We start from the raw sequence: 14593 nt of genomic DNA on the forward strand, positions 1-14593 counted from the left end.
AGTGTTTTGTGTTTGGCATTGTGTTTATTATTATTAGCTGATCTGATGTTTAATTTCTTCATGGTTATCTTTATTAGTATGTAGGTTTCATTGTCAGGGTTTCCAGTTCTAGGTTTATTTCCTGTGTCGTTACCCTGGTGCTTTGTTTGTCTCTCTGAGTTTGTGTTTGTGAATTTCCTGTTTTACTTTGAAGGTCTGTGTCTGCGAGCGGGTCTATCCCATGCTTTGCTGTGAGACTGAGCTGGGCAGACATCTCCGAAATCATCGACACACTTTTGTAAAGAGGCTGTATCTTGACAAACCGACCAGATATCTGAAGATTAAACCCCTACATTCTCGGCTAAAAAACATTAAAACTATATTTGGTGACACACAAACAGGGTTTTTCAAAGTACAGTTCAGTTAGTTTCCACATGCCGGTTGTTTGTGTGCAGAAATGCCTTCTAAAAACGATGGCCACCAGGCCAAAGCAATGGTTTTGACTCGATCAGTGTTAACCCCGCCCCCTGAGTTTGATCGGTGAGGTTGACAGATAAAATTATTTCATGGTGAGACCTGAAGGAGTCAAGTGTGCCAAAATTAATTAATTAAATACACATTAATTAATTATGTAAATGTGGCAATAATTAATTAAACGTGTCAAAAATATTAATTTAATTAATTATTTTCCATTTTAATTAATTATTTCCTATTCTTTTTTTTGCCATATTTAATTAATTATTTAATGGTGTATTTAATTAATTCATTATGTCAGTCCTGGCGTTCCATATGCTGCAGCTGTATGTCTGAACATGTGTTTCTGTGCTCACAGTCCACCTCTCAGGAACCTGCAGTTCATTTTTAGTCGACTTTAAACAGACCTCACAAAAGGCTGATGTGGCAGGTTCAGTAGTCCGATTTAAGTATGATACCTTTGGACAGGGATTAATCTGGTACGTCGCTTCGCTGCACTCTTATGTATTTTCCCCACACCTGAATAAAACATACTGATATTTACAAATAACAGATTCAGCTGATGCAGCCTGACTCAATCCTGACTCTGCGATTCTGCGATCTGGCTGCGATTAAACACTTTACTGGAAACTTTATTAACTAGTAACTTCATCAGTCATGACAGAAGCTAATATTTCTGTGCTAACATCGTTTAACCAGTAACAGCTTTACTCCAATATAAGCTAACGTTTACACCGTAACTTTAAGCTAGCACCATAAAGACGGTAAAACACGTAATAATATCTACAAATGCATCTTACAGCTGTTATATTAGCACTCGGTGTATTACTAACATAACCACATTAACATTACTGACACTCGCTGACTTTTAATAGTCATTCTATAAATGCTGTCCGTTTAAATGGTCTTACCTGTAAACACTGCTGTATTCACCAGATTCCAGCCAGAGTGGATTCTGGAGTCTTCCCTTGCTCCTGTTAGTGATCCTCCATCTGGATGGATGAGAACAACCTTCTGAACAAACTAGGAGGTAGAGAAGGTCCCTCCTGGCCCATATCTATGGAAATGATTTCTGATAATAACACCCAATGTATTGACTGGTAGTATCCGAAGTGGGTGCATGGTAATATAAACCCAACAGATTTAAAACAATATCATGTCAGTTTCTTTTCTTTTCTTTTTTACATATCTTTTAGAGATAATGCTCATATAAGAGGCTGTTCTAAAATAGACACAATTTGCAGTGTGGTGGCCAATCCCATTATCTAGAGTAGAAATGTAAGCACATAATTATACAGCATAGTTATCAAAGAAATCATGTTAGCAAGTGCTTAAGATTTATGTAGGTCTTAGCATATGAAAAACCATCAATACTGTAGTATTAGTGATGCCATTAGATCTTGATGAAAACTTTTACAAGTTGTTACAAGTATGTTAAATATACATTACCTGAATACAACAGGATGCAAAGAAAAACCCAGCAAAAGATACATGTCCTCATTTTTGGCTTATGTAAAAACCAAAAAAACAAAAAATGTAATTGATGTAGTATTACAGAGATCAGCAAAGTCTACTTAAATAAGAATAAAAGAAAAAGACACAGTGGTGTGTTTAGGAGATCTTTCCTTTTTCTAAGGGATTATTTAGCTTGGATTTTTGAAGCATTCAGGAAATGTGTAAGCAGTCATTTTACTGTACAACGTATCTGCTATAAATTGCACTGTATACTTAATATCAATTATCTGTATTAATGCCGTTTTTGTAAAAACAGTCACTGTGTACCACCATCAGAAACTAATACAAATATAGAAAGAGATAAATAAATACAAATAAATAAATAAATTGTAAGATATTATGAATTGTTATGCATTGTTAGGTATTACTGCCATTGGAAATTATCATTAACAGGAATTTTATCAAATCATACGTACATACCATGGAGTGTGGCAGAATGTCAGCTCACCTCAGAGGAAAGTAAGTTGCCTGGTCAAAGTCCATTTATAAAATCTTGCTATTGTGGAGGAATGTAAAGACAACAGGAGAGGTCTCAATATGTCTCACTCCAACTTCTTTATTCACAGCTTCACAACAACTCCACATACAAAAAGCACCAAAACCTCCACCCCAGCACTTCCCTTGACCTTGGGTGTGAGTGGAGCCACCTGGTGGTCTGCCACACTATCTCTTTTAATTGCAATCACCCTAGAGTAATTATTTAATACGGATACATACCTAACCTATGACTTTTGCCTCAAAGTCAAATTGAAGAACTGCTGTAAGCTAATTAAAATACACAAAATGAAAAAGCACACAACCCCCCCCAAACACACACACACACACACACACACACACACAGAAAAAGTAAAAAAAAATGTAGGAAATTGAAGGCTGTCTGTTGTTCAGTCCCATCAACATGCTGATAATATTAAATCTGAGACTGCTATAAATCAGATATGTTGCAGCAACAACATACCTGCCTTTAATTTTAACTGTGTTTATTAGAATTGACCTTTAGACGTAGTAACAGGAGGTAAATCAACACACCAGAGAGAGAATCTTTTAAGAAAATGTGGTAGATGTGGTCTTTGACAGATTATCACGAGTATCATAAACTAAATGATTATAAAATTTATAAATGGGAGCAAAGAAGGAAAAGTAAATATAAAAGAAAAAATGAAAAGAAAACTTGGCAGTGAAGGGGGTGGCACAACGTTTTTTTTGAGTCACATACTTTTTCCACATAGGTTTTGATAGATTTTTTTCTGTTAATAGATGAAATCATTATTTAAAACGGCAATTTATATTTACTCATGTTATCTTCGTCTATTGTGATTGATCTGAAACGTGTGACAAATCTGCAAAACAACAACAAAAAAAATCAGGGAGACAGCATTGTAAAAACATAAAAACTAGAATATAGAATAGAAAAATACGTAGAATATTAAGATGGGAGGATGAAGACGCACAGGAGCCGACAGCACTGGCGGCTTCCTTCACAGTAGAAAAGGGCCTGCGTGCCCAACCGTCGTCCCCTGATTGATGATGATAATGATGATGATGAAGCTTTATTTGTCACTTGCAGTTGCCTGCAGTGAAATTGGACCTCTTCCAATCATACACACACATTACAAAAACATCACACCGGGGAGACAGGTCAGAACAGGTAGCATTAAAGAAAAACAGTGAAATGTACAACACAGTAGGCAAGAGGAGGAGAAAAAAAGAGAACTCTACTCAGACTGAGCTCCTTATAGGGGATCAGTATGAGAACAGAAAACAAAAACTCCTTAGTACAAAAAGCACATAAATGTTCACACTGTAACAACATGAAAACCCATTACAAGCACCAGGGGTAGCTAAATGGGGTTAGAGTAAGCCAATGTAGACAGCAGCATCGGCTCCTGTGGAATCTCTGGCGGAATCCAGGCGACCCGGCTTCTGCATCAGGTTGGGGCAAGCGTCGGAATGCGGATGTATCTGATGGTAGATCTTTATTTGCAAGTCATTTACTGCAGTGCTGCTCTGATAATGGCTTAAATCTCTCCAGTAAAGTCTTTTTGCCTGATAATATACACACATATTAGAGAAGCATGGCACACAACATCATGGTTAGATCATTGTATCTGCACAGCTCAGGACTCATTAGAGTTTATGAGCATTAATTAGCATTTTGCTCTTACTGATCATGTTCCTGTATCTCTTTATCTGTAAATTTGGGCAAATTGCCTTAGATTAATAATATATTTGAGGGGAAAATTGGTCTAACCTGATTGAGGAGGACCTTCTGGTATATTCTGATAGGATTGAGCTACCGAAAGATGCATTTACATGTTAATTGTAAAAATCCCCAACATGCGGCTGAGTTGTGTTCCTTATATGAGAATATTGTGGAGTCCCTACTCATGTCGAGCAGCTCACTGCCTAAGACTAAAATGTATAAAGCAAAATGAGACTGGAAGTTACAGTGGGATGCAAAAGTTTGGGCAACCTTGTAATAGTCATTATTTTCCTGTATAAATCACTGGTTGTTACAATAAAAAAATGTCAGTTAAATATATCATATAGGAGACACACACAGTGATATTAGACAAGTGAAATGAAGTTTATTGGATTTACAGAAAGTGTGCAATAATTGTTCAAACAAAATCAGGCAGGTGCATAAATTTGGGCACCACAAAAAAAAAAAAAAGGAAATGAAATCAATATTTAGTAGATCCGCCTTTTGCAGGAATTACAGCCTCTAAACGCTTCCTGTAGGTTCCAATGAGAGTCTGGATTGTGGTTGAAGGTATTTTGGACCATTCCTCTTTACAAAACAGCTCTAGTTCATTCAGGTTTGATGGCTTCTGAGCATGGACAGCTCTCTTTAACTCACACCACAGGTTTTCAATAATATTCAGGTCTGGGGACTGAGATGGCCATTCCAGAACGTTGTACTTGTTCTTCTGCATGAATGCCTTAGTGGATTATGAGCAGTGTTTCGGTTCGTTCTCTTGTTGTAAGAGAGCCCCGGTGCAGCTTTAGATTTGTCACTGATTCCTGGACATTGGTCTCCAGAATCTGCTGATACTGAGTGGAATCCATGTGTCCCTCAACTCTGACAAGATTCCCAGTCCCTGCACTGGCCACACAGCCCCACAGCATGATGGAGCCACCACTATATTTTACTGTAGATAGCAGTTTTTCCTTGGAATGCTGTGTTCTTTTTCCTCCATGCATAACGCCCCTTGTTATGTCCAAATAACTCAATTTTAGTTTCATCAGTCCACAGCACCTTATTCCAGAATGAAGCTGGCTTGTCCAAATGTGCATTAGCAAACCTCAAGCGGCTCGGTTTGTGCTGTGGGTGGAGAAAAGGCTTCCTCTGCATCACTCTCGCATACAGCATCTCCTTGTGTAAAGTGCGCCGAATGGTAGAACGATGCACAGTGACTCCATCTGCTGCAAGATGATGTTGCAGGTCTTTGGGTTGATTATGACTGTTCTCACCATCCTTCGCCTCTGCTTATCTAAGATTTTCCTTGACTTGTCACTTCCGGCCTTAACTAGAACTGTGCCTGTGGTCTTCCATTTCGTCACTATGTTCCTCACAGTGGAAACTGACAGCTGACATACAAATAAGTGTTTAATGATAGTCTGACATACTTTTAAAGCATAAAAATAAGTTTTTAAAATCACATTCTTTGATGATCACATTACACGTATCACATTTTCAAAGCATGATATAGATTCTCACTATGTTAGCATATGAACTAAAGTAGGGGGATGATTTCTCTAACATTAGACACACAGTACAACGATACTCTTGTGTCAGGATGGCTATTAGTATATTTTAAAAGACATAAACACACCTTGGACCTGTAAAACGCCTTCTATGAAGTTCTCACGCTTTCCTAACAAATATCAAGCGCCTGATGGCTTAATTTTGCTGACTAGTTGGGGCACATATGTTTATGTGTCTGAGGCCTTTTGCACTTCTGAAAAAAAGGTGGGCGCAACGACGATACTGGCTACTTGAGACAAAAAAAGAAGGGCGCAATAACAAATAACGTATGCGTCTGGGGACATTGTTAGAAGCAGAAAATTAACTAAAACAAAACCAAAAACTCAACTGAAAACTACAAAACCAAACAGGCTGACTGACAGAACACACAGCATGATAAGACACTAGAACAACATGAAACATGCAACATGAACAGATGAAAACACAGGGCTTAAATACACAGAGTGAGCAATCAGTGAATGAGAAACAGAACGGAAACACAGCTGGGGCAATTCAGGGTTAACGAGACGAGGGACGCAAAACCAGATACATTAACATAGGACACGGACTTTCAAAGTAAAACAGGAAACACAGATTGGGCTTACAGACACAGACTCACAAGCAGACACTTTAACAGAGGGAACAGAGACGTGGGACCAGGGCAGACACAGACACCGACTGAACACAGAACAGAGGGAGTATGGAAACCCAAACTTAAGAACTACAAAATCATAAACCAAGAAGAACCGGGAAAAATAGAAATGCCAAACAGAAACCAAAACCTTCACATTAATAAACCAAGATGAGAACACAAATAATGGTACAAAACTGAAAACACTGGGTCAACAACCTAGGTACCCTAACAGGATGAGTGACGAAATGTTTCTGCCACTGAAAACGCTACGTACAGATGAACAGAATCAACCTTTTGGGATGTGTAACAGGTTGTGCAATTGGCAATACCATAGTCAACCATTTGATATACGCAGATAATTTAGTAATCTTTTCCCCATAAAGTGCTGTCCTTCAACAATTATTGAGGGCCTGCTCTCAATATGAGCAGGAGTTTGATATCCAATGCCAAGAAGAGTAATATTTTGATTGCCAGAATTGAGTTATTCCTGAATTTTCTCTGGCGGGCTCTGTTCTTAAAGTGCAAACTGCTGTTAAATATTTAGGTCACTACATATATGATGATTTGTCTGATGATATGGACATCTATAGACAATGCCGGTTAATATATACCCAAGCTAATATGTTGAGTCAAAATTTTGGTATGTGCACTGTTCAAAGTGCAATCAGACAGGGGCCACCAGGTATAAGGACTCAGATGCAGACAGCACACAGAGACACAGGCTGCCTGTGAAAGCAGTGCTTTATTTACAGAGTGAGAACTGTGAAAAACAATAATCACTAAACACTGTAAACCTAAACCATGCACAGGCGATAGTTAAGTACTTAAAGCAAGAGTAACACTATTAACTAAGCAATGCTATGAGCATTTACAGTTCTATGAATGCTATAACCACAAAGTCATTTACTATGAGGTGTGAGAGTCCAGAACAGAGCTAGTACAGAACCCGATACTGGGTGACTGCCGGTACAGGAACCCAGAAGTGGCTGGAAACAGGGAGGCTAAGCAGGGGACTGGAGCCAGGAGGCTCAGTGTCTCTGCAGCGAGAAAAAAGCCGTTAGGCGAGAATTCCAGGCGGGAAATCCAGGTGATAAACAGCAATACGTGCACAGTCTTACTTTCTCATAAGGTGGGGTGAAGCGTGGAGAGGGGCACGTGGCCCGGGTGAATAGCGAAGTTCAGAGCTGAGATTACATATAGAAAAGAACATTGTCATTGTACATGGACAACAAAATTGTGGGTGCTCCACACCAACTGTGTGTGAATAAAATATAAATAGTAGACATCAGGAATAGATAGTAAACAGAAAAAATATACACAATCAAGAGTGATATATACAAAACAAGAGAAATGTATACAAAAATAATAAAGGCACACATTAGACAACAAGATAGTTTCAAAGTGCTCGGAAGTAGTGCACATAGTCTTAGTCTGTGTCTGAAGTCTCTGTATGAGTTTCCTGAGTGATGGGGGTTACTGAAACCATGGCTCAGATTGGTGAGGTGGGTGGGCAAGAGTGGGGTGTGGGGGGACAGTGTTTACTGCCAGTCCGCATGGCCCAGGGGAAGGAGCTGTTTGTGAGTCTGGAGGTGTGGGACCTGATTGAGAGGTTAAACAGCCTGTTGAGGATTCCTGCCAGTTGGTCTGCGCTCTCAGTCTCGTCCTGACCTCATGTTTCTTGAGGGAGAGGGGGTGTGGTGGGTGAGGGGGGGTCAGGGAGGGGTGGTCTGAAACTGAGAAAGGAAGACCCCCCTGCGAGTTTAAGGCTCCTGTCAGAAGTTGGGGGGTTCTGGCCTTTGTAGTTGATGAGGGCCTTCCACACCTGGTGGGGTTGCTATCACTGAGGATTCTCAGTGAACAGAATCAACTTTTTGGGAGCTGAAAGTTAAGTATTCATAAGCAAATGGGTTTTAAATCTTTTACATACCACTCTAAATCGTCTTTGAAACTACAGGGTGGGCCATTTATATGGATACACCGTAATAACATGGGAATGGTTGGTGATATTAAAGTCCTGTTTGTGGCACATTAGTATATGTGAGGGGGCAAACTCCTCAAGATGGGTGGTGACCATGGTGGCCATTTAGAAGTCGGCCATCTTGGATATAACTTTTGTTTTTCCAATAGGAAGAAGGCCATGTGACACATCAAACTTATTGGTAATGTCACAAGAAAAACAATGGTGTGCTTGGTTTCAACGTAACTTTATTCTCTCATGAGTTATTTACAAGTTTCCCTTTGTTCCCCACAAAAGTTAATCACGTGGAGGAAAAAAAATCCCCAGAAGTCGAGGTAGCTTCTACACTGAACAGGAAAAAGGAAGTACTGCACCTTCGCATCTGTGATATTGTGCTTTTACTCAGTGATATCTTGAGACATGTGAGGGGTAACATGGAGGTCACAGGGCTGGGTGTGAAACAGAGTAAGTACTGATTCTTCTTTCCATCTCAATTCAATTTCAAAATCTTAAAATACAACAAAAACAGTCTTTGTCTACGTGTTTAACTACTGTAAAAGTTTAAAGCACAGATTTCACGTGTTTGAATTATGAATTAGTGTGTGTGATTACATAATATATTACTGTTATCAAAACATGAATCCTACTTTTAGTCAGTGTTTACAATATGTATTTATTGAAAAAGTTGGAAAATGGTTGAAATATCTCACTAAAAGCTAAATTTGATATCGACTAGTTGTGTTGATCAAGGTTTTCTTTTTGTGTCTGCAGTGGTGATGATACTCTTTCTGCTCATAGCTGAAGATCAGAAATGGTGCTATGTTCAGAAATGTAAGGAGAAATTTTTGATATATAAATTGTAAAAAAATGAGGATGTAGTTACTGTATGTATTTTCTATCCTGAGGTTCATAATTTGAACAATGATGGCTGTCTTTGCTTTTCGTGTAACTTCATGTGACTTTTTCATTTCACTTTTCTTTGAACAGTGAATATCAACTGACTTTATTTTTTCTTTTCTTTTCTTCTTCTTCTTTTTGTAATTATCTGTGCAGCAGAAGGAGCTTATCTTCATGTTCATCCAAATAGACTTCAGTTCTTTGAATATGATTCCATCTCATTAAACTGCTCGGGGTTTCATGGCCCAGCAGAATGGAGAGTGATCAAAAAGCTTGGTTTAAATTCTACTCAGTGGGAAACATCAACAAGAACTTTGTACATTAAACCTGCCTTTAAGTCACACAGTGGAGAATACTGGTGTGAAAAAGAAGACGGAGAGAAAAGCAGCACTGTCAACATCACCATCACTAGTATGTTTAGTAACCGCCAGTTTAAAAAATCCCAGTATTATGTCAAAATCTCAAGATTGCCTTCAGTTAAAAATATTTTTACAGTCATCTTCACTTTAGTCACATTTACACATGGACTTTGTATTAAATGGAATTTGTATTTTTTTATTTATTTTTTTATTTATTTATTGGGGGGGAGGGGATCACTGTATTCATCATTATAATTGTTGCTGTCTTTTTTTTTTTTTTTAGGTGGAGATGTGATCCTGGAGATCCCTGCTTTTCCTGTTATGGAGGGAGACAATATTGCTTTGGGCTGCAAGAAAAAAACAATACCTTCCAGTCTTGCAGCTGATTTTTATAAAGATGGCCACTACTTGGAAACTGGATATGTAGGAAAAATAACCATTCCCAATATTTCCAAGTCTAATGAAGGACTATACAAGTGCATCTTTACTGAATCTCAAGGGAAATCACCAGAGAGTTGGCTGACTGTTGGGGGTGAGTAATAACCACATATTTGACGTATAATTGTGTATAAAAGAAAGAGCACGCACATAGTACTTCCCCTCTTCTGCTCTTTTAGCTTTACGCAATAATTAGTCTAAAAATGTGATGCTAAAACAAAATCGCAATGTACCATATAAACCAAGGCTCACCAGGATTCATCTTCTAGTAAAAAAATCTTTAATTTATTGCCTGCATGACAATCTGGAAAACAAAAAAGTCAATTGAGACAAAACAAAAAGGTTGATTGTTTTGCCAAGATCTGTTTGACAAAATGACATTAATTATGAAACATTATATTGTCACAGAATAAATACTAAGAGGTTTTGATAAGTGCTTTTTTTCTTTGACTGATAATCTCCAGGAGGAAACTTGAATATTGCCATACTAATGCTTTTGTTGTGTTAGCAGTGAATATTCCTACTACAGCTCAAGAAGCAATACCTACGGATAATGAAAGAACTCCTGAGGAGACACCCAACTCCACTGAGCCCTCAGTCTTGTTGCCGTCTGTCTTTACCATATTAGGTGTAGCTGTGCTGGTAGTTATTGGAGCACTTTACTGCCGGAAAAATAGAGGTATAGAAAAAAATGATTTACTTTATTCTATATAGAATGCTTCCCTATAAAGGAATCCTTCTAAAACCCAACACATTTGGTAGTTCTCACATTTGATCTCTCTGTTTATCTATTTTTCTATCTAATAGCATGGGCTTTCTCGGGGACATCAGCACCAGGTGAGAATCACATGGTAAATGAACAGAAACCACACTGCATAACAATACTATTATATAAAATTACTAGTAGTAGTAATTACTCCTCTTGAAGCATAGTTGTAATTTCAAGTGAGGCATTAACTCAAGCCTCTAGACTTTATTGAAATTCTTTTTCCTGAAGTCTAATGAATACATTGACTGTAAAGATTACTGTTTTTAAAGTATGTATCTTTTTATGTCTACTCTACTAATATTACTTTATATCTATACATGTGTATACATTGGTGTCATATGTTTATTTGTTTCAGTGTATGAAGATGTCAGGGTACCTGATCTAATCATGGATAAACGTGATAATGACAGAAAAAACAACAAGAAAACAGGTACTTATTACATAATATCTTGTTTTATACCATAGTGTGGTTGAAAATAGCAATAAGCATACTATTGTAATGCATGTAGGTGTTAGAGTATAATGTACGTAGCATAATGTAAAGTGGTGTGAAAAAGTTTTGGCCCCCATCCTGAATTCCTATTTTTTTGTGTTTGTCACACTTAAATGTTTCAGATCATCAAACAAATTTAAATATTAGACAAAGAAAATGTAATTAAACACAAAATGCAGTTTCTAAATGAAGGTGTTTAATATTAAGCTGGGGATCCAAACCTACATGCCCCCTGTGTGAAAAAGTGAACCACACACAGGCCTACTTACTGCCACACCTGTTCATGCCATGACATCATGTCGGTATCCAAGAAAATTCTGAAAGAAATGAGAAAAAACATAACTGGCATCGATCAGACTGGAAAAGCTTAACCCACATCTAAATCTGTGGGACTCCACCAAACCACAATGAGAGCCATTATAATGGCGAAAAAGTGCAGGCCTCACTTGCCTCAGTTACAGTCAGTGTTCATGACTCCACCATAAGAAATAAGACTGGGCAAAAATGTCCAAAATGAAAAGCACTGCTGAGCAAAAGAAACTTAAAGTCTTCTCTCAATTTTGCCAGAAATTGTCTTGATTATCCCCAAGACTTTTGGACTCTGGAAAATACTCTTTGGACTGGCAAGACAAAAGTTGAACTTTTTAGAAAGTGTGTCTCCCAAGTGGTGTAAAAGTAACACAACATTTCAGAAAAGGCACATCATAACAGCAGTAAAATATGGTGGTGGCTGTGTGATGGCCTGGGGCTGTTTTGCTGTCTTAGGACCTGGAAGACCAAAACATCCTGAAGGAGAATGTACAGCTAGCTGTTCATGACCTCAAGCTTAAGCCCACTTGAAGATTCTGCAGCAGGATAATGATCAAAAACAAATGAGTAAGTCCTCTCTGAATGGCTTAAGAAAAACAAAATGGAGACTCTGGAGTGGCTTAGTACAAGTCCTGACCTGATTCTGATGAGATGCTGTCTGACAAAAAAAGAGGAAATCAGGAAATCAGGAAAGGGAAAAACAGGTTTTTACACCACTGTACGTCTATAAAACCTTTAATATCCATAATAATAATGTCTTAGCTCCATCTTACCATTAATCAAAGGATTTATTGCTTCTTGTGTTGAATTAAGAGGTGAAATGTATTTTTATATTGTTACAGAACATCAGAGAGCAAATGTAGCTGATTCAGACAGTGTTACATATGCTGCTGTCACAGTCAAACCAAAGAGGGAGAGAGGTAACTTATTTGCATTAAGTTATTTTGTGTCGTTCGCTGGCAGAAGCACAAAATATGTGAAATATGTTATATGGATGGATAATATATTTTTTTCATTAATAAGGGCTAGTGACAGGTTTGTAGCTTGAACCCATCCGCTGGAACGTTGAAGACAATATAATTACACAGCAAGCAAGACACGAAGTAGGCAAAGTTCTTCATGTTTCTCGTGCACGGGAGAGAACCAGACAAACGACGTTCCTTCGCTTGACCCCAGTTGCTCTCGTCCGCTCCCCCGTAACACTACTCTTTTATTGAGGTTACATGAATATACATAGGTTCATTAACATATGACGTGTGTGGTGTGTGTGTGTGTGTGTGTGTGTGTGTGTGTGTGTGTGTGTGTGTGTGTGTGTGTGTCAGGTCAGAGTGTGACCCCATAAATGACTTCCCTAAACCTGCTGGTCTCGAAGTACAGCAGTTCATCAAACCAAAAGGCACTTAGACTATTTTTCTGTTGCACCCTTTATTAGGATTTTTGCTTAATTCCAGTCACTGGTTTTCACTATTACGTATTTCACATCTATCGCATCTATTTTTTAAGATGTCCTGAGTAATAAAGTGAACCGACGACGTTATATCTCTGTTCAAACATGAGTGTTACTTATACCAGAATAGACATGCTGTCATTTGTAAATGCACTCACTGTGGTGAACTACTTATATTGCAATTTTAGTACAGATCATTTTGAGATGAGTGAGAAACATTGTGTGGCAGGAACTTCATTCTACATTAAAAGGAAACTGAAAGCACATAACCACAGAAACTATAATAGCCATGTTTAAGTAAGCTGATTCGTTGTTTTGTTTTCACACAGGTGATATTCTGTGTCTGTGCTTAGTAATTACAGTGTATCTGTCTACATACTGCTTTAGTATTAAAGTGTATGTGGCTGATACATATAGTTTGTCATGTTCTTCTCTTATTTGTCAGTTTGTAAAAGGACAAATGAATCCGATCCAGAGAAAACAACATATGCTACTGTTGCATATCATAAGAAGGACCGAGGTAATTTTCGCCTTACAGACTACAGCAACGGGACATTTGTAGACATCAAAGCAAGCCAAACAACATCACATTTTTGTTTGTCTTCCAGGTCATTGACAGCAGAAAAATGCATCTGAATACAGAAAAAGTTAAGACATAAATCTGAAGCCTTTTGAATTTTTTTTTCGAGTTTTATTGTTTTTTGGATGCATTACAATGTCCACCTTATATTGTTTCTTTTGCCTGTGTTGCAGTGCTACTGATTGTAAATCTAAGTCTTATTATTATTTCAGACATGACCATGTGACCCAGTTATGTATTTAGATGACATAAATCTTTGTTAATTAAACAAAATAGAAATATATATTTAAATGTTGGTTTTAATAATTGTTTTCAAATGCAGGCAAGCAGACTTCCAATCTAAATATTTGAATTGTTAAATCACAAAAACTTATCTTTGAAAAGGAAGAAGTTATCAACTTTTTTATTTTTTGTTAAAAAAAATAGAATATCTATTGAGAGCATTTCAGACAATTGTTTTCCCATATGAGCTTCAGCTTAACACCAACAGGGCTTGTTTTAAAGGCAGCGGGTTATTATATACTAAGAAGTTATACTGCAATGCTTTTTGTTTTAAGCGCTATTGCTGCTGTGGCGACAGCTAAAATTACCTGTAAATCTCCATTTGAACCGAAGCAGAGATGCAGTGTGACAGAGGGACTATACGGCCAAAACTATTCATCTATCCAGATCAGTGAATTCAGGTGTTCCAATCAGTTCCAAGGACCTAGGCATGCAGACTGAGTCTTTACTTTAAGTTCTGCTCGTTTGCAATGGTTTCGGCAAAGACGAAACGGCCAGGTTGCTGGACTCGCCGCTCCCGTGTCAGTGAAGAACAGGAACATTTTGCTCCTCCTCCCCCATCTTGTCTTTAGGTGCTGCACTGTCACATGACATGACTTAGAGGCTTTGGGGGTTGTTAAGTTGCTTACATATTAATTATATTTTAATTAATTATATTTTACACCAGTTGTTTTTGTTGTTTAGAATTTTAATTGTAATTTTAGTATTATAG

At 37.8% G+C, this 14593-nt stretch overlaps 1 protein-coding gene across 1 annotated transcript in view; it reads left to right on the forward strand.

Moving 5' to 3' along the window:
• LOC309701837 (low affinity immunoglobulin gamma Fc region receptor III-A-like) overlaps window positions 1-14593 on the forward strand; it is a 52706-nt gene extending 38113 nt beyond the window's left edge. Inside the window, exons 4-10 of the mRNA XM_082526116.1 lie at window positions 9847-10095; window positions 10510-10680; window positions 10809-10838; window positions 11126-11200; window positions 12415-12492; window positions 13465-13539; window positions 13628-14593. Of these exons, the coding sequence (XP_082382242.1) occupies window positions 9847-10095; window positions 10510-10680; window positions 10809-10838; window positions 11126-11200; window positions 12415-12492; window positions 13465-13539; window positions 13628-13635 (686 nt within the window). The 3' untranslated portion in view covers window positions 13636-14593. The remainder of the gene's footprint in view (window positions 1-9846; window positions 10096-10509; window positions 10681-10808; window positions 10839-11125; window positions 11201-12414; window positions 12493-13464; window positions 13540-13627) is intronic.

Source organism: Aulonocara stuartgranti (genome assembly GCF_965226115.1).
Source record: "Aulonocara stuartgranti genome assembly, chromosome: 3".
Lineage (NCBI taxonomy): Eukaryota > Metazoa > Chordata > Actinopteri > Cichliformes > Cichlidae > Aulonocara > Aulonocara stuartgranti.